General features: G+C 34.7%; 1 protein-coding gene across 1 annotated transcript in view; it reads left to right on the forward strand.

Annotated features, from left to right (window-relative positions):
- The window catches only part of GPR107 (G protein-coupled receptor 107), a 96685-nt gene that overhangs the window by 62474 nt on the left and 7204 nt on the right, over positions 1–27007 (forward strand). The window contains exons 15-17 of the mRNA XM_012553970.3: positions 4537–4586; positions 6447–6530; positions 7707–7828. Of these exons, the coding sequence (XP_012409424.1) occupies positions 4537–4586; positions 6447–6530; positions 7707–7828 (256 nt within the window). The remainder of the gene's footprint in view (positions 1–4536; positions 4587–6446; positions 6531–7706; positions 7829–27007) is intronic.

The following is a 27007-nucleotide window of genomic DNA, read 5'->3' on the forward strand; positions in this document are numbered from 1 at the left end:
TACATATCTTAAATCCTTTGAGGATTCTGAGAGTTTTAATTTAAAAAAAAAAAACATTATCTAGTTTTTAAGAGATCTTGTGGAAACTAATGTACAAAAACTTTGCTTAACTATGAGCAAAGAATATTACTCTTTCTAAAAACTGGAAAGAAGTCTTTTCCAAAATGAGAAAGTCTTAACATCATTTAGTAGATTCAGGTTTGCATTCAGTCTTCCTCTGATTCTTTCCTTTCTGGTTATTCTAAATCTAATATTATCACTTTTTGAGTTTGGCTCAAGATTCCATATGGGTCAATATCTGTAGAAAAAAAAGAAGAGGAAAGGAAGAGAAGGATGGTGTTGAGTATAGGTTAAATCTATGTAGAATCCCTCCCCTGCCTCTCTGTTCTATCTTCACCCTCATTTCCCAATTATAGTTATAGATGCTTTTTGTTTTTGTATACCATGTGAAACATTCAGTATTAAACTCTTAAAGTAAATAGATGATGATGACTGAGCATTGGTAGTCTTGTATTTTGAGTCACTGTTGTGTTATATCCTACCCCTAGGGTTCTAACTTTGTCAATTGCTTCATTATTTATTTAGTCATTCTGTAAGCATTTAGGAAACTCCTTAGGGAAATGAAGGAGACTGCTTCTGCTTAGGAAATAAAGGAGAGCCCCTCACCTCAACAGCACACACAGGTAGAGCACACCATAAGAAACCTGTAGAGGGGTCTGTCTGCCTGCTTTGATCTGAGGGGGAAGAGAGAACCACAGAGAACTGGTTACTGATAGATGCATATTTGTGCTTCAACACAAGCAGCAATAGCATAGGTCAGGGAGATACTGAATCTTGGAATGAGGATTTGAAGAGGTGATGATTTTCAGGGTGTTTGATCTTCTCCTTTGTAGTAAGATCCCTTGGAAGTAAGATGAAGCATTTGGCTTTATGTTCTTGAGATAATGGTGGCTATTATTTTTAAACAATATAGTAAAAATTGTATACATATGGCCCTCAAATATTTGAGTGAAAGGGAATGTTAGTCTAGGCTATTCCCTCATCTTACAGAAAAGAAATTTAAGGTTCCAAGAGATTGTGTCAGGTTACATGTACTCATTGAGATTGTGTCAGAATCAGGTTTAGAACCCATGTCTCCTGGCTTAAGAGTTTAGTGTTCTTCCTTGCTATTGATTATATTGTCCCTTTCTATTATTTTCCCTTTGTTGTGGTAGAACCAGAAATAGCAGTTGTCTTCCCCTTCTTTTCCTCCCCTCCCAACTCCCTTCTCCCCTAATTAATAATCCCTTTGGCACCTAGCTTTAGTATTTTCAAAAGAAGCATTTAGCAGGCACTGCTTTGTAGCTCCTGTGAAATCCTCTTGTGAAGAATAGCAATCTGAAGCTCAGGATTCCAGCCCTCTGATAACTACATCACTGACTCCTGCATAACCCTGGGGAAATGTCACATGCTACCTAGCTAGGAGGAGTAGCACTCTGTTTTCCCTTCTTACCAGTGAGACATCATCTTCCATTGCTTGCCCAGCACCCTGACTCATCATGTGCCAATCAGAGCTATTGGCACCCATGGTGCTATGCCTCCCATGGACAGCCAGGCTCTGAATGTCTCCGGTTCATGGTTTTTTCCTACTTACTTTGCTAAACCTGAATTTCAAGGCAGGTTTGATAGTTCACTGTTGTACTATAGGAGCACAGAATTCAGAACTGAAAGGTACCTATCAAATCCTCTCATTTTTCATATAAGGAAATTGTGGCCCAGAGAGGTTGAAGTTGCTTATCCAAGGTCACATAAATAATAATATCAAAGCTGGGTTCCTGCCTGGGCCCCTAGTGCTCCTTTCACTGCATGCCACAGTCTCATGTGCTTTAGCTAGTATTAACCTATGTAACCATTCTAATAAATAACCACTTTAACACTTAGTCTTCCACTTAGAAGACTGAACCGAAAATTTCAGAAAGTGATCTAAGATTCTCTTAGTGGCTGTAGCTGCAAGTAGAAGTCACTTTTCAATTATCCCTACCACATGACTGATTAGTAAAGGCAAAAATATTTTGATAGTTTCATTTTTCTACTCTTATCTCCAATAGAAATACATTCTCTAGAATGTCATAACTTACCCTTCAAAGTGGCATGGCTCTTGTTTAAGTTGACTTATCTCAATTGGCACTTCTGTCTCAATTTTCCTAACATGTTTCCATAAAGGTTCACAGACTTCTTGCCTTCAGAGAATTTTCCAGTCATAAGAACAATTGACACACTCCTTTAGTGTGCCATAATTAAGGTATCACTCTGGACTAGAGAAGAGATGAGGATAGGGGATGTGGTTCCTTTTCCATTAAAGCAAACCTCCTCTTTAAATTCTCGCTCTGACAGGAGAGAAATAATGATTCCCAGCATAGTGTTGTGAAATGAACCTAATATGCTTAGAAAAGTAATTAGAAATTCAAGCAGAATAAATAAATGACACTTTTATGTACAGAAGTAGTTTCTTAAATGAAGACAGCCATGATACATACAGGTCTCATTTGTCATATTTTTCAGACAAACAAAATGGAACAGGAAAAATGTAAGCATTTAAAAATGGATGGACTGCTGCTCCTTGTCTGTTACTCACTGAGCAGAAGAGGAAAAGGTGCAGCACATTGCTTTTTTAGGGAAAGCCTCAGTTCACTCAGTCACTAAAAATGTTTCTATAGAGTTTGTTGTCCTCCCAACAGTCTAAACATTGAGATGTTATTTTTCTTCCATAAAACAAAAAAAGAACTAAAGGATAGTTTATAAATAATCATAAGTATCAAATGATGGAAGAACCAGAGAAGTTAAAAAGATTTTAATAGTACGGGGTAGTTAAAAAAAAAAGAAGGTAAGGGGTAGTGAAGAGAGCTTTTATTGATGAATGTACTGTAATACAGTATACATAAAAGCAAATGTTTACATATATGTCCCTCAATTCTCATCTATTCCCCAAATCTTCCTCTCCCCTAGCTGGAACATCCTTATTACTGTTGAGGACACCATCATTTTTTCAGTTACCCAGATTCAGGATTTCAGTGTTGCCTCAACTTTTCACTCTCATTCTACCTACTCTTCACTCTGTTGTCAAATCTTGCTGTTCTGTCCTCACAACATGTCTCATACACATCATCTTCTCTCTACCCCTGCAGTTACATAACTAGTTTAAACTAGTTTACCACCTCTCATCTGGACTATTGCAACAGGTTTTCTGATTATTGGTCTTCCTCCAAGTCTTACTCCACTCCAATTCATCCTTCACTCAGCTTATCTTCCTAAAGTCCAACTCTAACTGTATCACATATATCTCCACACTTAAACTCTAGTGATTCCCTATTGCCTTTGACCTCTTCCTATCTTTTTTCTTAGACTCTACTCTCATCCACATACTCTGTGGTCCTCACAGGGGTCCTTGCTGTTTCTTGCACACAACAGTGTCACTAGACTATTCCTTTTCATTGGTTGGTCTAATTTCTCAATATCTTTTAACTCACATCCCACCTTCTTCAGGAAGCCTTTCATGTAACTTCCCACTACTAATGCCTTCCCTTTTCAGATTATCTTCTATTCTGTATATATTTTATAGTATTTAATTATTTATATGTTGTCTCCCTCATTAAAACACTTGAGATCAGAGAGTATTTTTACCTTTGTGTCCTCCTAAGCACAGTGCTGGCATATAGTAAATACTTAATAAATGTTTCTTATTTTTGCTTTGCAATTCTTTAATTCCTAAGAGCTCTGATTCCCTTAGGAATTTTCTGTGCTTTAGTATCAATTCACCAATTTATCTAGGTATCCAAATTGTGTTTTTGAATATACTACAAATACAAGGATAAATTTCTCCTTGTGTTTGCTTACCTGGCACTAATCATCACTCAAAAAGAATAAGAAGAAAAAAATTTCTGTCTTTACCACTAACTGTCATATGCTTAAATTGAGACAATAATTGATTGTTACTAATCAGAATTAATTTACTTACTAAAATTTATGAGTAATGAATTATCAAGCTAGAAAAAGAGTCAATGTACCCTACTTAGTATCAGTATTTCATGATAAGTGAAGATAAGAAAATTTGTTGTCTCTGTTGACCTTGGGCACCAATTTTGATAGAATTTAGCCAGAAAAGTAGCAGGTTATGTGCTTAAAAGGGTTATTACAATTACACAGTGAAAAAGGATCACAATGAAAACCTAATTGAATTCTGCAAAAGGCACAGATGTGGTTAATTGAAATCACCACCTTAACTATAAGAGATTCTTCCAAATGATACCTCTGGGCCAGTTTGAGACAGTGCAATTCTGTAAGCAGAATTCAGGATTTCAAGTACTTTGCTCCCACATCACTCTTTCTTGAAGCATGCATTGCCAAATGAACAGAACACCTGTGATGTATAATTTTTACAGGGGCATGCTGATCTGCACCAGAGTTGACTCTCTTTTGGAGAAGCGATTGCAACCATCTGATTGTAATTTGCTATAACATAAAATAATGATCCTTTCTTTTGTTCTTTTCTCTCCATAGCTGCTATTAACTTAGCAAAGCTGAAACTATTCAGACATTACTACGTATTGGTGAGTAAGAAATCTTAGCACTGTAAATGAGGACCGTGTTGGGGAACAAAAGTACTATATGTTTTTTAGGTAGGCCTTAAATTTTTACCCTTATATTTGATTTTAAACCTTGATTCACAAATGAATCTCTCAATTCACAGAATTTAATTTTTTTATGAAATTCAACAAACATTTTTCTTTTATTGAATAAAATAGCAAATACCTGTTACTTGTCACTTTTCAGAAGAATAGAATATTATCAATCAGTATATTATGTGCCTACACTGTGTCTGTCACATGTCCTAGGAGTTAGGGATACAGAAACAAAAATGAAACAGTCCCTGCCCTCAAGACAGTATACATATAAGCATAGAGAAAATACAGCTACAATATAGCTGTGTTATAGCTGTATACTCTCTGGTAAAGAAATTCCATTCTTTGAGAATAGAAAAAGTATTTGTAGCAGGGTTTTTTTTTTTTTTTAATCTTGAAAACAAGATAACAGATGAGAAACATTTCTTAATTATAGCGTTACAAATGGAACTTGTTAGAAGTCATTCAGTTCACAGATTTTTCCTAAAAAGATGAGATTCCAGACCCTTTGTGGGGGTGGCAGGCAAGAATCTTCTAGAATTGGTCTGCTCATTCTGAAAGAAGTGTTTTATGAATCTTATCACACCATCTGTGGCTTTGGAATTGTGAGCAGCTTCAAATAGTTCACTTTCCAAAGCAAATGTTAGAGTTGTAAATAGCAAAGATGACAGGGGTGCATGAACCACGAACCAATTGGTTGTATTTGTTATTTAAAAAACTAAATCTGGAGATTAAATATTTCTCCTCTTGAGCCAAGTAAAGGAGTCATTGTAGGACTGTCTCTAAATATGTGTGCCTTAAGAGTTTAACTTCAGATTGCAAAGTCAGGAGTATTTCATCTAAACTTTGTGAAATTGGAGCATTTGAGACCATCCAAACCCTCTACTCTCAATGAGATTTGATGATTAAGACAGGCAATGTGGTTAAAACCATATGACATGATAAATGTGGAAATATATTTAGAAAATTATATATGTTTAATCTATATTGTATTATTTGATGTCTAGGGGAGGGAGAAGGTAGAGAGGTAGGGAGAAAAATATGGAACACAAGATTTTGCAAGGGTGAATGGTGAAAATTATCTTTGCATATATTTTGAAAGATAAAAAGTTATTGCAAAAAAAATTTTTTTTTTAATTTTTAAAAGAAAAAGCTGGGGAAAAAAAACCAAACAAAGCATATGACAGTAAGTTGTTGTTTAAATGTTCCAAAGCAGTGTCTCAAGGCTGTCTTGTATCAGCAAGGGAAAGAATTTAATATTTTAGATTTCCTTGAATGTGCCCCTCACTTTCATGGAGCAGAAATGTGAGGATCTGAATGTTTGGATTCTCTTTTGTTGCATTCTTTTCTGTTGTCACTTTTGAAAAATCATTATAAATAAAACTCTCAAGCCTAAGGATTGAAATTTATCTTTTGGGGACTAAAACCAAAAAAGACATTATTTTCTGCTGAATATAGCGAAGGGGTATATTTGAATGAGATACCAAAGGGATCATTTTAGAGTTCTGATTGGCCATACTTTAAATGTTTTGCAGTCTTCGCTAGCTGGACTATGATAAACACTTGTATTATCTCTAGATAATAAAGGAATCATTTAAAGTATAACTGCTACAATGTAAATCAGTTCTTTTCTTTACCCTCTCACCCGTATTTATTAACTAACATTATAAACCTAAAGTGATGTGCTCCAAATGGCTTTCTATAATTTTAAATGCATTTGAGAAGAAGAGAATGGTGGCATGAAGGCAGTGTTTATTTTACTTATTTTACCTTTTCCTTTTTCTGTAGATTGTCTCTTATATTTATTTCACAAGGATCATTGCAATTCTCCTCAAACTTGCTGTTCCGTTCCAATGGAAATGGCTCTACCAGGTATGCACATATCAAAAGGAAACATATCAGACTTCCAAGTAAATGAATGTAACAGCATCTCCCACTCCAGAAAGAAAATCAGTTATAGCTCTCTATTATCTCATTACCTAAGGATAAACTGCTAAGTTCTTTTTCTGATTATTTTCGATTAAAAATATTTTGTCCATCAAAGATGCTGGGTCTTTGGAAAATCTGGAAGTAATTGCATTATTGATTTTACTTTTCATTTTATAAAGATTTTGGCAGGGAGAATGGGAGCAGGGAAGATGGAACCTAAGCAGAGAAAAAAAAGATAGGGTGTGCCCTTTATAATTAAAGTTTCTCCTCATGTGCTAAAAGTATTTTTTTCCTTTCATTTATGGATTTGTTTATATAAAACAGCTTTGATACCTTTGATGCCAGCTCTAATAGCTTTTTTTTTTAATTAAAAAAAAATTTGTGGGGCTGGGAAGGCAGACTTGTGTTTCACCAATTTAGGGGACTCGTGGTATGAAAATTCCCTACACCTATACACAGCAACTCCTCTAACAACCTTGTCCTAGAGATTTTCTTGGAGCTGATAAGTTTTAATTGATTTGTCCTTGGCTACACAACATATAGCTGGTATAGATCAGAGGTAGAATTTGAATTCATGTCTTCTTGACATCAAATCCAACTCTCTATCCACTATTGCTGCACTGCATCATAACATAAAATAGAAATATAATGTGTAAGATAATTCCTAAGGGATCTTCTTACTTTGAAAAAGCAGTGTTAGATTTAATGTTAGGAAAACTGAGTTCAAAGCTTAATTATGGCACTAAATCATCTATATAACCAAGTTACTAATGTCTTCAGACTAAAGTTTCCTTGTAAGATAAGAATATGAGGAATAAATTAACTATTCAGAGCTGCCAAACAATTTTGAGGAAGGTTCATTTTCCTTTAAAAAGCATAGCTTGTGTTCATGTTTAAAGTGAGTGCTTCTAAATTCATCTTCTTGGAATAGTACTAAAACATGACACTTTGGTGAAACTGCCCTAATAAAACACTGGGATCAGTGAACTTTGAGTCTAATAGAAAAGTACAGATTAACTGTAGGGAAGAGGATTGTCAGTGTTACTTTGTTTAATGTCATTTCTGTATCAAATATTGCCTTGGTTAATTCCTTTATGGGGGATATCTTTTATTTTGCAGCTATTGGATGAAATGGCAACTCTGGTGTTCTTTGTTCTGACTGGCTATAAATTCCGCCCAGCATCTGATAACCCCTACCTGCAGCTGTCTCAGGAAGATGATGATTTGGAAATGGAATCTGTGTAAGAAACCTCTATCCTCTTCTCTAAAAGATCTTTTTTTTTCTTTCTTTGTGCATCTTAGTCTTCATTGGATATAAATACCCAGTATGACTTGGATAGGCTGAGTTAGCCTATTTAGGTGCACTAGAGGTACACTTCTTCTTTATTTGACAGAAAGATTTAGACGTTTATAACCTAGTTGTGTGAAGTATCTGCCAAACATTGCACTTTTTTTTTTTAGCATAAATTAGAGACTGCCACTTTTTAAGAATGGTTGATGTATTTAGGTTTATAGTCCCTTTTAGTAATTAATGTAATGTGTTGCTGATGACATTTAGGACTTGGAATATACTTGGATACTTTGGGTAGATTCAAAACCATTGTGAATAGGTGGTAGTCCATGTTAGCTTCTGTCTTTAGGAGCTGGTAACTGAAAGTTTAGTAGTCTGTTGTTTGTATTAAATTTGCTAATCTTGGCTATTGACAAATAACATTTGTCATCATGAAGTTTGGTTGACTGTTCTAGTTAATGCATTACCATTAAATTCATATGACTGTTAAAGTGGACCTTTCTGTTTAATATAACAAGTGGTTTTGAGATCAACCAAATCATTTCCAGTGGAGCAGTAATGAACTGAACCAGCTACGCCCAGAGAAAGAACTCTGGGAGATGACTAAAAACCATTACATTGAATTCCCAATCCCTATATTTATGCCCACCTGCATTTTTGATTTCCTTCACAAGCTAATTGTACAATATTTCAGAGTCTGAGTCTTTTTATACAGCAAAATAACGTTTTGGTCATGTATACTTATTGTGTATCTAATTTATATTTTAATGTATTTAACATCTACTGGTCATTCTGCCATCTAGGGGAGGGGGTGGAGGGTAAGAGGTGAAAAATTGGAACAAGAGGTTTGGCAATTGTTAACGCTGTAAAGTTACCCATGCATATAATCTGTAAATAAAAGGCTATTAAAAAAAAGCAAAAAAAAAAAAAGTGGTTTTAAAACTTATTTCAGAATGGAAATAATTATAATTCATAGAGGAATTCTGAAATGAATTCCAATTTTTTTAAAAGGAAGAGGTCCTTGTCAATGTCTTTTTTAAAATACTTTTTATTTTCAAAATATATGCCAAGATAGTTTTCAGCATTCACCCTTGAAAAACCTTGTGTTCTAGATTTTTTTCCCTCCCTTCACCCACCTCCTCCCCTAAATGGCAAGTAATCCAATATATATTAAATATGCATAATTCTTCTATGCATATTTCCACATTTATCATGTTGCACAAGAAAAATCAGATCAAAAAGGGAAAAAATGAGAAAGAAAACAAAAAGCAAACAACAACAAAAAAGGTGAAAATACTATGTTGTGATCCACATTCAGTCCCTGCAGTCCTCTTTCTGAATTCAGATAGCTCTCTCCATCACAAGTCTATTGGAATTGGCCTGAATTACCTCATTGTTGAAAAGAGCTACCTACATCCATTAGAATTGATCATCGTATAATCTTGTTTTTGCTGTGTGCAATGTTCTCTTGGTTCTACTCCCTTCACTTATCATCACTTCATGGTGAGTCTCTCCCTTGTCAGTCTTGAGAGAAGTAAAAGGTATAGAACTCAGAAGGTGCCTCATATGATATAATCCATACTTGCTTGAAATGCAGGATTTTAGTGATTTGTGGATTTGTTGAGGGGGTTTACCAAGAAGGCAACCATATTTATATTCTCTCTTATTTTATTTGTCAGATCAACCACATCTATTAAGCACTTGCTGTGTGTCTGAAGTTCTTTGTATGCAATGCTGGAAGCATTTTGATTTTTTGCATTTTAAATGATGAGAGACAGCCCATGAATGATTATATGTAATCCAAAAGATTAAAATATGTAATGACTTTCTTTATATTTATTACTGCTACTAGAAAAATAATTCAAAGAGAGCGTTATACTCGTGGGTCAGTATTTCCACTCTCTTCAAAGAACAACCATTTTTCTTTTCCTTTGATTCTGAATGAACCAGCAATGAAAAAAAGCAAGTAAGACAGTAACAGGAAATATATTTGCAGAATTAGCAAAATCCTAGTAAGTTGCTTTCCTGCTAAGGACCCACAAACTGGAGTCAATTTAATAAGCAATAGCATCTGCAATCCACCATGCTGACAGAATTTCAATTAGACTTTATCTCTGTGGCAACATATGAGAGAAGAAACTATCATCTCTATAATATATTTTCAGGTTGTAGCTCTTCAATTTTAATATTAAAAAAATACTGTGTTGAAATAATAATGAGTTAAGAAATGAGATCATCAGGGCTTTTTATTCCACATGCCCTGTTACTCACTGAATAATAGTGCTGAAAGAAACATCAATTGGCTATAAGTTTCTTAACTTATATATGATGAAACTTGAAGAAATCCCTGTATCTTTTATCATCTTATATTTGTTCCCTTTTGCCACTTTTTAATGTAGGTGTGATAATAGATACCTTAGAAGAAATTGTGAGTGTTCATGTAATATGATGGTGCAAATGTATCAGTGGTCTGAAAGTAAACTGTCACTGGACAGAGAGGAGTGTGAGCTAATTAATATGAGCTAATATGTTCTGGCAAACTGATAGGCAACATAGAGTTTATACTCCAGATAAAATGAGAGTGATAGTCCTAACAACCAGAGTTATTCTGCTAAATAATTTTAAGTGACTTCTGCAAGCCATTCAGAAATTAATTATTTGACTATTTTTAGTGAAATTTTGCCTTTGAGTGCCCTAAGACCTTTTCTTGCTTGGGATTATTAGATATCTGAGAGTGAATTTAACATGTTCCAAGGGTTCAGTTCACCTGGGGAAACATGGCACACAGAAGTTTCTCTGAGCTTTGATAAAGTGATCTGATTTACTAAGAATCTAAGAAGTAAGAAGCATCTAAGCATCTAAGAAGTAAGTGAGCATTTCTGCAGTAAAGATAAGATTTTAGAAACCATTACTACACAGTTATGGTACTTGAAGATAGGTGTTAACACCAAGGAAACTACTAAATGCATATACATACATATACATACACTGGCTGTTGAGGGAGTGGGAGATTTTTGGTACTACACCACAGGACTTTATCTTATAAAAATGAAGTCTGTGAAGGAGAACAACCATCTATCCCACACCATCTATCTATAGATACATCTTTATAGTTTGAAGCTAATAAAACTGAAGAGCCTTAAATAAGAAAAAAATTGAACTGCTTTCCACCAAAATAAATAAATAAATAAGGAAGAATTGTGCATCTGGGAAACTTCTCCAGAGTTAATAAAAATTTCTTTGTTGAAAAAATTCTATGAATTTATTAGAAATGGTGGGGCAATTAGGTGGTGCAGTGGATAGAGTACCAGGCTTGAAGTCAGAAGGACCTGAGTTCAAATTTGACCTCTTAACAAATTTTACACTTAACACTTCCTAGCTGTGTGACCCTGGGCAAATCACTTAACCCCAATTCCCGGGGTGGGGGGGGGGGGGATTTATTAGAGATGGCACAGCTGAAAAGGCCTGAATTTAAGTTAAGGTTATTAGTGCAATCTATATTCATCTGAAAGAGATGGAAAAGCCCAAATAGGAGAAGCAATCCAGAACTATTATTTCTGATTAGGGAAATGTCATTTCTAGATGACTTAATATCTTAGAAATCATTTCAGCCAAACGCAGCCACAGTTTCATATTTTAGACTTGAAGTCTTTCTAAACTTGTTAAGCACCCATCAGATGTTAAGTTCTGAGAATACAAAGATGTCAAAATGACCTCATCCCTATCTTTCAGACAATGATGTTATCTTATAGACACAAGGCAGTATAAGACAAGGTAGAATATGGTTCTCCTGCATAAAGAATGCAGGTGATTCTAAAAGCTCTAAGAAAAGTTTGAGAAGGAAAAGAAACATTTTCATCTGGAAAAAATAAAGGAAAGTTTAAACTGAGCCAAACATCTATTCATGTCACTGAGGGAATTGAAGGAATTAGAACACCAAGTAGTTGGTTGGAATTGAGTGAATCACATTGACTCTGTCTTGTGACTAAACAGTGCCAGAGTTGAGGAAGGTGGCTGGTCCTGATTTGTATTTTTTTTTTTTAATTTAATAGCCTTTTATTTACAGGATATATGCATGGGTAACTTTACAGCATTAACAATTGCCAAACCTCTTGTTCCCAATTTTTCACCTCTTACCCCCCCCCCACCCCCTCCCCTAGATGGCAGGATGACCAGTAGATGTTAAATATATTAAAATATAAATTAGATACACAATAAGTATACATGGGCTGGTCCCGATTTGTTACACATTTGGGTTGGCCTGCATTGCTTTTTAAAATCAATATGCTTGGGAGTTTGGTTCTGTTTCCTCAGGCATTTCATCTTTTACCCACCATGTCTCCTGTTAACTTGCCAGGACATATCAAAAGAGAAGGAATGTATTTTAGGTATAAGAGAAGATTCTGTGTAAATACAGAGACAGGAGATGGCAGGAATAAATCAATGATCAATTTTGGCTGGAATATAGAGTACTTCATAAAGTGAGGAGAACTAAAAACACTAAAAGTTATTTCCTCTTGAAGTTGTTATTCTGAAGGAATAGAGTACTTGCATCATTCTTTCAAAACATAGTATCTTTTGCCAGTCCATTATAATCCTCCTTTTATCCCTTATGCCTATGAAGTTGTTATTCTGAAGGAATAGAGTACTTGCATCATTCTTTCAAAACATAGTATCTTTTGCCAGTCCATTATAATCCTCCTTTTATCCCTTATGCCTATCCCTAAAAGTAGGCAAATCTATTTCAAATAGACTATTAGTTTTCTGTACTCACTAGGGGAAAATCATCCACATGGGGCTGTGATTACCTCACAGGCAATCAAAAACCTAGTAGGCCTAAACAGATTATTACACAGGAGTGCTCCACAACTTTTACATGATTGAAGCTTAGAAGACCAGATTTGGACTTTATTTGTAGTGAAGAACCCTTCCTAGAGTTCAACTTTTTTGTGACAAACAACATTCTGAAAGGCCTTTGGGCTCTGATTTGTCCAGTGTTCTCCACTTTTTCTTTCCTCTGACCTGAACTTCATTCACAGTTTTTGGAGATTTTCCTCTGATACATTTTTCGTTTGTGGTTTCTATCTTACCTCCTATCTGAAGGTTTGCTCTAAAACTTCCTGTGACTGTCACATTGCTGTTATATAGTCTAATGTTTGATATTATTTCTGATTAGTTATTTATAAGTATTTCAGAGAAAATCCATGTGTCAGGAAAGGCTATATAGCCTTTCAGCCATGCCACTAAGTGAAAATCCTTTCTGTTTGTGATTTCAGAGAGAACAATTGTTTGCTTTATATGCAATTATTAAACTATTAACCAAACATGATGTCTCCCTGTGAGAAGATATAATGATGGCTTAATTACAAATAACACTGATTTTCAGTTTTAGTCCCCTTCCCCTCTCACTTCAATGTCTTTCTCTGGGCTGAGATTCACAAAGATACTTCTAATTTTCAGTAATGGAACTTGTCATTAAAAATTCAACAAGTTAAAAAGTATTGAATGCAATTTTAATTACTAGACTCAGTAACCTTTACGTTTAGCATGCATCGTCATTGTGGTCTGGATTATTTCTGTCATACTGTGACTAAGAGCAATAGGGGAGGAAATGGTTTCCTTAGAGTTAGGCTTCCAGTCTACCCTTTTCAAGACTGCTGTTAACCTCTTGTAGCCTGTTGCTGATTTGATTTGTTGTGAGAAGTAGAAGCTGGGAAATGGAAGTCTGCTGTAGGCATCTATTATCTATGCCAAGCAACACTTAAATCCAGAGGCCATTCTGTGTTTGGTTGTAACGGCCATGTTAATTACTCAGGCTGCAACACAGTGAAATTCAGAATGCCAGACAGAAAGGCAGAAGGGCTCGCCTCTAATTAATCTTGGTTTTTCTATTAGCATTAATATGGCCTTGAGCAAGATGCCTTGTCACCTCTGGGCCTTCTTTTTCCTCTGCTGTAATGTGGAGACAATGATGATGGAGGAGATAACTCTACAGTTGCTCCACAGCTATAGGTCTGAGATTCTACATGAGGGGTCTCTTCTTTACTGGGACAATTATCATGGCTTATCTGTAAATTGAATCATTTGCTAAATGGAAAGAGCACTAGGCTTGGAGTCAAAAATACCTGAGTTTAAATCCGGCCTCAGACATTTACTAGCTGTATGACTCTGGGCAAGTCATTTAACTCTACTAGCCTCAGTTTTCTCATCTATAAAATGAGCTGGAGAAGGAAATGGCAAGCCACCCTAATATCTCTGCCAAGAAAACCCCAGATGGAGTCACGGAGAGTTAGATGTGATTGAAAAACAACTGAACAACTTACAATGATGATTATTATGGCATAGCTGTTAATTGAATCATTTGCAAAGCTTTTTGCCCAGTTCACCATAAGTGCATTTCTTATCACATTGGAAAAGCAGCTGGGTCATTTATATAATAAAAGCAAGAGGAATAACAGATGGCCATTGACGAGCTAACCAACAGATCTATTGAAGGATAGCTCTCTGTGGCAATGCCGGCTAACTCTTTGGTCACTTTGTCATTTGCACCTGGGCTAGAAGAAAAATGTGAAGCAAAGAAGTTGCTGAAATTTCCCAAGTTCCTTATTGAGATCTTTGAGACACTAATGTAATACTGACTTACTCCTTGTTGATGCTGTACCATGCAGATCTAAGTTTGCAGCTAACATCAAGAGAATCCATTGAAGGCCCCATTAGAGTAAAATAACAGATAGTGGGTCATATTTAGCTCACTTTAGCTACAGAAATGCTATTCTTGAAATCTTGTAAGGTTGGTAATGCTTAGAAAGGGCTAATTGTGATCAGCTTCTTGAAAATTTACTGGTAAAATAGGATAGTGCAAAATACAGATTTCATGCCACAACATTCCCATATTGGCTGATTTTAACATCTATTTCATTTTGACAGAGTAGATTATCCTTAGATTGTAAAGGAAAAAGGGGAGAGAAGATAGAAAAGAAGAAAAAATTGTCCAGGTATTTCCAGAAACTTGGCAAATTGAATTTTCAAGGAATATGTTCTGTTTATTTATATGTCAATTTTTGTTGATCTTCTCTTTCTTACTTTTTTTTTCCCCAAACCAGGTTATCTTAATCTAAGAAAAGTTTAGTCTTTGATGGAAAAAATTTTAGATTGCATTTTGTTTCTGAGTTAAGTATCTTAGGGTCAGTGAAGAAAGGGATACTAAATATCAAAAAGTCCATTGTCTATTTAATGATATGAATACAACATTTCCCAGTATAGTCAGGCTGTGTAGCAGAAGCAACATTGTATGTATTTCACAGAAATGTGTGAACTCTTTCTAAACAAGGTCAGCCATTACATATGAATCAGCAGAGAGGAAATGATAATGGATTATATCAGTGCAATATTTTTCTATGCTTCAGAAAGATAGATGTCTGTGATCGTCAGGCCTGTATTCATTAATATTAACATCTATAATAAGACTTTTTAGTTACGTTGCTACCAAAGGCAGAATGAATATATACATACATATACACACACACACACACATATCCATATAGAAAGAATAAAGATTCCTTTGTAGGATACTTTTGTCCTTTCTCTTCTTAATGATAAAGTGGTCTAGGATTATCAAAATCTCTAGGGAAGTAATTCTCTCCCCTTTCAAGATTTCTACCCAAAATAGTGATGTCTACAACTTTGGGTCAAGGAGAGTTTCTCCATTTCAAGTGACTAGCCTCTGCAAACTTTATCAGTGTAGTGTTCTCCCAGCTGGCCCACAGATTGTGTTAGTTCAACCAATACTTGTTTAAGAATCTATGTGGTGCAAAATAAGTTCAAAATGGGTACTTTATTTCCTCAATGGTATTTTGTTTTTCCAAATACATGTAAAGATAGTTTTCAACATTTTTTTTTCTTTGTTTTTTTGCTGAGGTAATTGGAGTTCAGTGACTTGCCCAGAGTCACACAGTTAGGAAGTATTAAGTGTCTGAGGCCGGATTTGAATTCAGGTCCTCTGACTTCAGGGCCAGAAGTCTATCCACTGTACCATCTAGATGCCCCAACATTCATTTTTTTTTTAAATAATAATTATAACTTTTTATTGGTAGAATCCATGCCGAGGTAATTTTTTACAACATTATCCCTTGCACTCACTTCTGTTCTGATTTTTTCCCCTCCCTCCCTTCACCCCTTCCCCCATATGGCAAGCAGTCCTATACATGTTAAATATGCCACAGTATATTCTAGATACAATATATGTGTGCAGAAGCAAACACTTCTCTTGTTGCACAGGAAGAATTGGATTCAGAAGGTAGAAGTAACCCGGGAAGAAAAACAAAAATGCAAATAGTTTACATTCATTTCCCAGTGTTCTTTCTTTGGGTGTGGCTGCTTCTGTCCATCATTGATCAATTGAAACTGAGTTAGATCTTCTCTTTGTCAAAGAAATCCCACTTCCATCAGACTACATCCTCATACAGTATCATTGTTGAAGTATATAATAATCTCTTGGTTCTGCTCATTTCACTCAGCATCAGTTCATGTAAGTCTCTCCAAGTCTCTCTGTATTCATCCTGCTGGTCATTTCTTACAGAACAATAATATTCCATAACATTCATATACCACAATTTACCCAACCATTCTCCAGTTGATGGGCACCCACTCAGTTTCCAGCTTCTTTTTTTTTTTTTTTTTTTTAATTTAATAGCCTTTTATTTACAGGATATATGCATGGGTAACTTTACAGCATTAACAATTGCCAAACCTCTTGTTCCAATTTTTCACCTCTTACCCCCACCCCTCCCCAGATGGCAGGATGACCAGTAGATGTTAAGTACATTAAAATATAAATTAGATACACAATAAGTATACATGACCAAAACATTATTTTGCTGTACAAAAAGAATCAGACTCTGAAATATTGTACAATTACCTTATGAAGGAAATCAAAAATGCATGTGGGCATAAATATAGGGATTGGGAATTCAATGTAATGGTTTTTAGTCATCTCCCAGAGTTCTTTCTCTGGGCATAGCTGGTTCAGTTCATAACTGCTCCATTGGAAATGATTTGGTTGATCTCGTTGCTGAGGATGGCCAGATCCATCAGAACTGGTCATCATATAGTATTGTTGTTGAAGTATATAATGATCTCCTGGTCCTGCTCATTTCACTCAGCATCAGTTCATGTAAGTCTCTCCAAGTCTCTCTGTATTCATCCTGCTGGTCATTTCTTACAGAACAATAATATTCCATAACATTCATATACCACAATTTACCCAACCATTCTCCAGTTGATGGGCACCCACTCAGTTTCCAGCTTCTAACCACTACAAACAGGGCTGCCACAAACATTTTGACATGTACAGGTCCCTTTCCCTTCTTTAGTATCTCTTTGGGATATAAGCCCAGTAGTAACACTGCTGGATCAAAGAGTATGCACAGTTTGATACTTTTTGGGCATAATTCCAGATTGCTCTCCAGAATGGCCCAACATTCATTTTTGTAAGATTTTGTGTTCCCAATTTTTTCTCTCTTCCTTCCTTATCTTCTCCATCAATGAAGAAATTAAAGCCTTCTGTAGCCATATGAAAAAATATGCTCTAAATCAGTATTGATCAGAAAAAATACAAATTAAGATAACTCTGAGCTACCACCTCACACCTTTCAGAGTGTAGCTAAGATGACAGGAAAAGATAATGATAAATGTTGAAGGGGATGTGGGAAAACTGGAATACTAATACATTGTTGGTGGAATTGTGAAATGATTGAACCATTCTGGAGAACAATTTGACACTGTGCCCAAAGGGCTATAAAACTCTGTGTATCCTTTGATCCAGCAATGTCACAGGGTTGTGTATCCCAAAGAGGTCACAAAAAAGTGAAAAACAACCATATGTGCAAAAATGTTTATAGCAGCTTTTTTTGTAGTGGCAAGGAACTGGAAACTGAGTAGATGCCCATCCATTGGAAAATGACTTAAATAAATTCTGGTATATGAATGTAATGGAATACTATTGTTTTATAAATGATGAACAACCTGATTTCAGAAAAGTATGGAAAGACCTACATGAACTGATGCTGAGTGAAGTAAGCAGAACAGGAGAACATTGTACACAATAACAAAAAGATTATGAGATGATCAATTGTGATGGACTTGGCTCTTTTCAATAATGCAATGATTCAAGACAGTTCCAATAGATTTAGACTGGAAAATGTCAATCACATTCAAAGAGACTGAATGTAGATAAAAGCATAGTATTTTCACCTTTTTGTTTCTTTTGGTTTTTTTCTCCCTTTTGTTCTGCTTTTTTCTTATATAACATGACAAATATGAACATTTGTTTTTAAAAAAAAGATAATCTGATCTAGGTTATACATGAACAATACTTTTAAACGTATTTCCATATTTGTCATATTGTTCACAGAAAAAAATCAGAACAAAAGGGAAAATACCACAAGGAAAAAAATCAAACAAAAAAGAAAGAAAAAGAAAAAAGGTGAAAATACTATGTGTCTATCAACATTAAGACTTCATAATTCTCTCTTAGGATGGAAAATGCCATCTTCATCCAAAGTCTATTAGAATTGCCTTAGATCATTGCATTGCTGAGAAAAGCTAAGTCTATCACAGTTGATCATCACATAATCTTGTTGTTACTATATACAATGTTCTCCTGATTCTGCTCACTTCACTCAGCATCAGATCATGTAGGTCTTTCCACGCTTTTCTGAAATCAACTTGTTCATTTCTTACAGAACAAAAATATTCCATTACATTCATATGTCATAACTTGTTCAGCCATTCCCCAATTGATGGGCATTCCAATTCCTGGCCACTGCAAAAAGAGCTAACTGCTACAAATATTTTTGCATATGTGGGTCCTTTGCCCTCTTTTGTGATCTGTTTGGGATGCAACCCAAATTATTTAGCCATAAAGGGTAATGTCATAATCCAATTTTCCCACACGTTGGGAGTGTGGAAAAAATTACCTCTCTAGATAAAAGAAGAGTTCATGACCAAATAAGAAGTGAGATCACAGGAGGTCAAATGGGCAAATTTTTTATTATTAAAATTAAAATGTTTTTACACAGACAAAACCAACGAAGTCAAATTTAGAGGGAAAGCAAGAATCTGGGTTGGAAAAATTTTAGAGCAACTTTCTCTGATAAATGTCTCATTTCTCAAATATATGGAGAATGGAGCCAGTTTTATAAAATTAAGTACCATTCCCCAATTGATAAATGGTCAAAGGATATGAATAGGCAGTTTTCAGAAGAAGAAATTAAAACTATCAGTAGTCACATGAAAAATGCTTTGACTCCCTAAGAATTAGAGAAATGCAAATTAAAACAATTCTGAGCTACCATGTTAATAGCTATCAGATCGGCTAACATGACAGGAAAAGAAAATGACAAATGCTCGAGAGAATATAGGAAAAATAGGAACAATAATGCACTCTTGGTAGAACTATGAACTGGTCTAACCATTCTGGAGAGCAATTTGGAACTATGTCTAGTATAAAATTGTTCATTTGGCCCTTTGTACACAATAGTATTGCTACTAAGTCTGTATCTCAAAGAGATCAGAGAAAAGAGAAAATGACTCATGTATGAAAACATTTCTGTTTTCTGTTTTTGTGACGACAAAGAATTGGAAATTGAAACAATGCTCATCATATGGGGAAATGACTATTGTGGTATATAATATATAATTTCAATGAAATTCACTCCTGTGCTGTAAGAAATGGACAAGCAAGATAGTTTCAGAAAAAGTTGAGAATATTTTATTACTTGATATAAAGTAAAGTGAGCAGAACCTAGAGAATATTTTATGCAATATTATGATTAATGTGAAATGTTAGGTCCTCTGATCTATTAATACAATGATCCAAAATACTCATGATGAAAAATCTACCTCCAGAGAGAGATTTGATGAGCTGTGAATGCAGACTTAAGGGTTTTTGGTTTTTGATTTTGTTTTTTTTCCATTTAAAATTTTTTTCTTGCCTTTTTTTTTGGGGGGGGGGTGTCTAATATGGACATTTGTTTTGCACAGCGTCCTATGCATAATGGGTATCATATTTATTTTTCAATGAGTATGGGAGGGGATTGAAGGAAGATTTTTAAAATTGAAAATAAAATTGGGCAGATTCAACTAGAATTTCTAGAAGAAATGAAACAAGAGTTGTTTTGTTTTGTTTTGTTTTGTTTTAAACTTCAAAACTTTTTCTAAATGAAACCAGAGTGTTAAAGGAAAACATTGAGGGGGGGTAGGGGATAATGAGAACTGTGGAAGAAAGAAGTAGAAAGGGAATTAGCAGTTTAGCAAAGAAATAAAAAACTTTGCCCTAATAGCTAACTTCCTGATAATTAGAATTGTCCAAATAGAATGCAGAGACACTATGAGAAAACAAGAATTATCCAAAGTCAGAAGACTGAAATAATAGAATATGAAAGGTATTTCATAGTGAAAACATGAAACTAGAAAATAATTTAAGAATCCTTGAATTACCTGAGTCATGACCAAGTCACATTTCAAAAAATCATTAAAAACAAAACAAAACAAAAAACAACCTGCTCAAATCTCTGAGGAAACAGAGGGTGAAGAGAAAATAGAATCTACTGGTTACCTCTTGAAAGAAACCACAGAATGAAAACTTCTAGGAATATAGTTGCCAAAGCTCAGAGCTTCTAGGTCAAAAAGAAAGTACTATCCACAGCCATAAAGAAAGAATTCAAGTAATGCAGAGATATAATCAAGATCCAACAAAATTTAGCAACCACTACTGTAAAAGAGTAGAGAACTTAGAATATAGTATTCTATAAGGAAAATATAGTTTTAAAATATTGATAGGTAAAATATTACCTAGCAAAAATGATTATCCTTTAGAAGGGAAAATGGATTTTTTATGAAATAGAAAACTTATAAGCATTCCAGATGAAAGGACCAGAGTTGCATAAAAACTTTGAACTGTGAGAGTTAAAAGAAATATAAAAAGGTAAACATGAGGGAACAATCATCAGGGACTTCATATGGATAAACTGTTTATATTCTAGTATGAGAGATGACAGAATATGTGTTCCCTTTGAAGCTTATCATTGGGAATTACAGAGGAAATCTAATTAGAAGGTCTGGAATTGGTTTTGTTGTGTCTTGAGCTTCAAAAAAGAAATGGAAAGGGAGAGATAGAAAAGAAGATAAGGAAAAATACTATATAAACAGAATGTGCAAGTAAAAGACTACACGAAGAGAATGGGGTGGGAAGAGTAGATGAGAATTGAATTCATCTCAGATTATCAAAGGAAAAAAGAATACACACACACACACACACACACACACACATACATTTAACCCTACAGGGAAATACAAGGGGATGGGGAAGAAAGGAGAAAAGAGAATAAGAGAGGAGGAGTAAGTTGAGAGAGGAACTGGTACTAAGCAAAACAAACTAACTGTATATTGAAAACTAAAGGAGTTCCCCTCAATTGGGGAAATAGTGAACAAGTTGTAGCTTATAAATACTGGCTATAGAATGCTATTATGCTATAGGAAATGATGAGATGGTTTCAGAAAAACCTCGAGAAACTTGTATGAACTGATACAAAGTAAAATGAGTAGAACCAAGAGAACAAATTATACAATAATAATTTAAAGACAAACTGCTGGGGAAAAAATCTTTACAGCCAATGTTTCTAATAAAGCATTGCTAAAATATGTAAAGAACTATGTCAAATTTATAAGAGTTCAAATCATTCCCTGATTAATAAATGGTCAAGGGATATGAACAGACAATTTTCAGATAAAATTAAAACCATCTATATAGTTATATGAAAAAAATGCTCTAAATCACTATTGATTAGAGAAATGCAAATTAAAACAATTCTGACATACCACCGCACACCTCTTAAATTGATTAAAATGACAGGAAAAGATAATAAATGCTGGAAGGGATGTGGGAAAGCTGGGGCACTAATGCATTGTTGATAAAATTGTAAAATGATCCAGCCATTCTGGAGAGCAATCTGGAACTATGCCCAAAGGGCTATAAAACTGTATACTCTTTGCTCCTGAAGCCACTACTAGGACTATATTCCAAGGAAATCTTAAAGAGGAAAGGATTCACATATGTAAAAATGTTTGTAGCAGCTCTTTTTGTGGTAACAAAGAATTGAAAAAGGAGTAGATACCCATCAATTGGGGGATGGCTAAACAAATTGTGGTATATGAAAGTAATGAAATATTATTGTTCTATAAAAAATGATGAACAAGCTGATTTTAGAAAGTCCTGCAAAAATTTATATGAAGTGATGCTGAGTAAAACAAGCAGAATCAGGAATACATTGTACACAATAACATCAAGAATGTTCGGTGATCAACTATGAAAGGCTTGGTTCTTCTCAGTGATTCAGTGACCCAAAGTAATCCCCGTAGACTTAGGATAGAAAATGTCATCTGCATCCAGAAAGAGAACTAAGGAGACTGAATATAAATCAACACATGCTATGTTCACTTCTTTTGTATGTTTGTGTTTTTAATCTCTGCCATGGCTTTTCCCTTTTGCTCTGATTTTTCGCTCCCAACATGATTTCATGAAGTAATGTGTATTAAAAATAAATAAATTTACTAAGGGGGAAAAAAAGATAAACTGCTTAGAAAGATTTAGGAACTCTGATCAACCACAGTCCAAAGTTCTAACAATTAAACATGCAACCCACCTTCTGATAGAGAGGTGAAGGAGTCAGTGTAGAATGTGACTTTTTTTTCCCCTCAGATATAGCTAATGCAAGATTTTGTTTTGCTTCACTGTATATGTCTGCAATAGAGGGTTTTTTTCCCTGCTTTTTCAGTTTAGAGCAGGAGCGTGAGAAGGGAAAGGAATGGAAACAAAATTTTTTTCTAACTAAATTTTTAAAAGAAGTATAGGCAGCAAGAATGAAAAGAAGAAAAGATTGACTTTCCCTTCCAACTAAATTTTTTAAAATTTTACTGAGATCTCAGTTTTATTTGTATAAAATTTATAGGTAGCAGTACCTCCTTTTGAATTACTGTTCTTAGGTGAAATAAGATTATATAATAGTATTTGGGTTTACCTGAAGTAAAGTTGGTTACACACATACACACAATTTATTAAGCTGGTAATAAATAGCTTCCTATATAGGAAGCTCTTATTTATCCATGGGGGAATACTGTTGCCTTGATCCTATTGTTGAAATTGCATTATGCCATATGCAGTTTCTAGCATATTTTTAGTTTCTCAGCATCCATGCTTTTCAGCTATTCCATTCATGCTCTGCCTTACTGAATTCTAAAATTTTTCCTCTACTATAAATGAATTAGCCATCTGGGTTGGTGAGCTCTACTTTTTGTGACCCTAGCTTCTTTAGTAGACTTTGTTGGATTTGATTTTATCAGTATATAAAAGACTGTCACTTTTAAGTCGTGAATTCAAGGTTCTTATTAAAGTCAAATCAATTTTCATTCTGATCTATAATATCAGACTTTTATTTGTAGAGGTCAACTGCTACCATGTTCAAGCTCACAAAGTAAAAAAAGACAACAGGAATTTTAGGAATAAATATAACTATATATTGTCAGTCTGTAAGGAAAATCTTTGTACAGCTGGCAGTCTGGATTGAAAGCAAATTTATCACAACAGAGAGTTGTTTCACACTTGAGATTGAGGCAGTTGGTGAAATGAAGACTTCTGATTCAGGGACAAGAAGGATTTTCTACACTACATGTGTTCTAGTACTCCTAATATTAAGAATTACTATATCTTCACCATCCAAGTTAAGTGGTTTTCCTATCTTTCAGGTAATAAACCTTTCATTTCAAAGTGTTATTCTAAGTACAGGTTGATCCCAGGATTATCATTGCCATATAAGGTGACAGTATAAATAGGCCAGAGCTTGTAAGGTCAGGAATGCAAAATTAGTAGTTGAGACTCCATTTCTTGGACAAAAATCTAAATCTAATCCAACCTTGACATGGTACTATTCAGAAACTTTTTTTCCTTTTAAAACAGGCATTTCTCCAAATGGCATGCTAGGAACTATATAGAGCCTTTTCCCCAACATGAGGCACATTTTTATTTGTTATTCCTCCATCATTTTTAGTCACATCCAACTGTTCCTGATCCTTTATGGGGTTTACTTGGCAAAGATACTGAAATGGTTCACCATTTCCTTCTCCAGCTCATTTTACAGATGAAGAAACAGGCAAACAGGGTTAAGTGACTTGTCAGAGTCACACAGCTAGTAAATATCTGAAGCCAGATTTGAATTCAGAAAGAGGCGTCTTCCTGATTCCAGGCCAGGCACTATATCCATTGTACCACACTCATGGCAGAAAATTAAAAGTACAATGATAAGCAGGCTTTTTAGGGTAAGATAATTTATATCTCCAAAACTACAAGGCTTTGATGTGCTTTCTTTCTCTGGATAATCCCCCCAAAATTTAATGAGGCAAAAGGCGTAAGTATCAGTGATCGATTAGTTGCTTTATTGCCAGACAGGACTTGCTTCTCAGAGTTTCCACTGGACATATCAGTTGGCTTCAAGGCTGGGCCAGGTAAATCACTTGACTGCTGGGCTGGCTCTTTACAAGATCCATTTGGTCTATTGGTTAATCTATTGGAGTCTGCTTTCTCTCTTAGATTAACAGTTACTTTACCACTTTCAGCCTCAGGCTCAGTTGAATAACTTTGCTCTTCTAGGAAAGGGCAGAGAACTACAATCTTAACTCTGCACTTTTAGGGCCTTAATTCTATTTGTTATCTCCATAATTAGCTATGATAGACGTAGTCCAGCAATGTGGTGATCCAAGACAATTTCAATAGACTTGGAATGGAAAATGCCATCAGCATCCAGAGAGAGAACTATGGAGACCGAGTGTGGATTAAAGCAGTGTTTTCACCTTTTTTGTTTTATTTTGTTTGCTTTTTCTTTCTTGTAGTGTTTTCCTTTTGGTCTGATTTTTCTTGTACAACATGACAAATATGGCAATATGTTTAAAAGTATTTTATATGTATATGTGTATCAGATTGTGGTCTTAGGGAGGGAGAAAAAATTTGGGACACAAAATCTTTTTTTTTTTTTTTTTTTTTAATTTAATAGCCTTTTATTTACAGGATATATGCATGGGTAACTTTACAGCATTAACAATTGCCAAACCTCTTGTTCCAATTTTTTACCTCTTACCCCCCCACCCCCTCCCCTACATGGCAGAATGACCAGTAGATGTTAAATATATTAAAATATAAATTAAATACACAATAAGTATACATGACCAAACCGTTATTTTGCTGTACAAAAAGAATCAGACTCTGAAATATTGTACAATTAGCTTGTGAAGGAAATCAAAAATGCAGGTGTGCATAAATATAGGGATTGGGAATTCAATGTAATGGTTTTTAGTCATCTCCCAGAGTTCTTTCTCTGGGCATAGCTGGTTCAGTTCATTACTGCTCCATTGGAAATGATTTGGTTGATCTCGTTGCTGAGGATGGCCTGGTCCATCAGAACTGGTCATCATATAGTATTGTTGTTGAAGTATATAATGATCTCCTGGTCCTGCTCATTTCACTCAGCATCAGTTCGTGTAAGTCTCTCCAGGCCTTTCTGAAATCATCCTGTTGCTCATTTCTTACGGAACAGTAATATTCCATAATATTCATATACCACAATTTATTCAGCCATTCTCCAACTGATGGACATCCATTCAGTTTCCAGTTTTTAGCCTCTACAAAAAGGGCTGCCACAAACATTCATGCACATACAGGTCCCTTTCCCTTCTTTATAATCTCTTTGGGATATAATCCCAGTAGTAACACTGCTGGATCAAAGGGTATGCACAGTTTGATAACTTTTTGAGCATAGTTCCAAACTACTCTCCAAAATGGTTGGATTCGTTCACAACTCCACCAACAATGCATCAGTGTGGGACACAAAATCTTACAAAAATGTTGAAAACTATTTTTACATGTTTTTGGAAAAATAAATACAATTATTATCTTCCCAGCCAAAAATTGGAGAGATATAGTCTTTCCAATTACTCTGCTCTTCCTAATCACACCTGGATTACATTAACAAGGGACCTCAACTTAACTTGTGGTGAACATCTAGTACATCTTTTTAAATTAAAATATTTTTCAATGGACAAAAACTATTGAACCAAAAAAAAAAACAAAACAAGAAAATCTTTGAAACAAATATAATCAAGCAAAACAAATTCTTTCATTGGCCATGTTCAATAAATATCTAATCATCTTGAATCAGGAAGTGGATAGCATGCTTCTTCATTGAGATCAAGCTGGTTATTGTATCAATCAGATTTCTTACCTCTTTGGGTATTGTAGGTTTTCACTGTATTAGGTTAACATGGCACAATAGTATTCCATCATATTTATATATTAAAATTTATTCAATCATTCTTTTATTGATAGATGTCCAATTAGTTTCTAATTCTTTGCTCTTGTAGAAAGAGCTACAGTAAATATTTTTGTACATTTTCTTCTTTTTTTGACTTATTTGGGCATATAAACCTAGTAGTAATGTCACTGGGATAAAGAATATAGATGATTTAATAGCTTTTTGGTCATAGTTCCAAATTATTTTCCAGAATAGCTATACAAATTCACAATTCATCCAATAGTACCTGACACTGGCAACTTTTTCCAGATCAAAATTTTTTTTAAACCATATAATAAAAATTCGGTGGACTATTAATCCTAGCCCAGTGAAGGACTCATTATAATATCTTAGTATCCTTCCCTTATTATGGTCTTCCATTTCCTTACGTCTTGATTATATGGCATTTTCATTTAAGCCCTTAAATATGCCTGTTAAATCAGTTCATAAGCATTTATTAAATAAATGCCTTCCAATTGTTAATGCTGTAAAGTTACCCATGTATATATCCTGTAAATAAAAGGCTATTAAATAAAAAAAATAAAAATAAATAAAAATAAAATAAAAATCTCTCCCATGGTCAAAAATAAATAAATAAATAAATAGATGCCTTCTAGGGCTATCAAACTGCATATCCTTTGATCCAGCAGTGTAGTGTCTCTACTGGGCCTATATCCCAAAGACATCATAAAATAGGGAAAAGGACCTGCATGTGCAAAATTATTTGTAGCAGC

This window comes from Sarcophilus harrisii, chromosome 2 (genome assembly GCF_902635505.1).
Source record: "Sarcophilus harrisii chromosome 2, mSarHar1.11, whole genome shotgun sequence".
In the NCBI taxonomy this organism is placed as follows: Eukaryota; Metazoa; Chordata; class Mammalia; order Dasyuromorphia; family Dasyuridae; genus Sarcophilus; species Sarcophilus harrisii.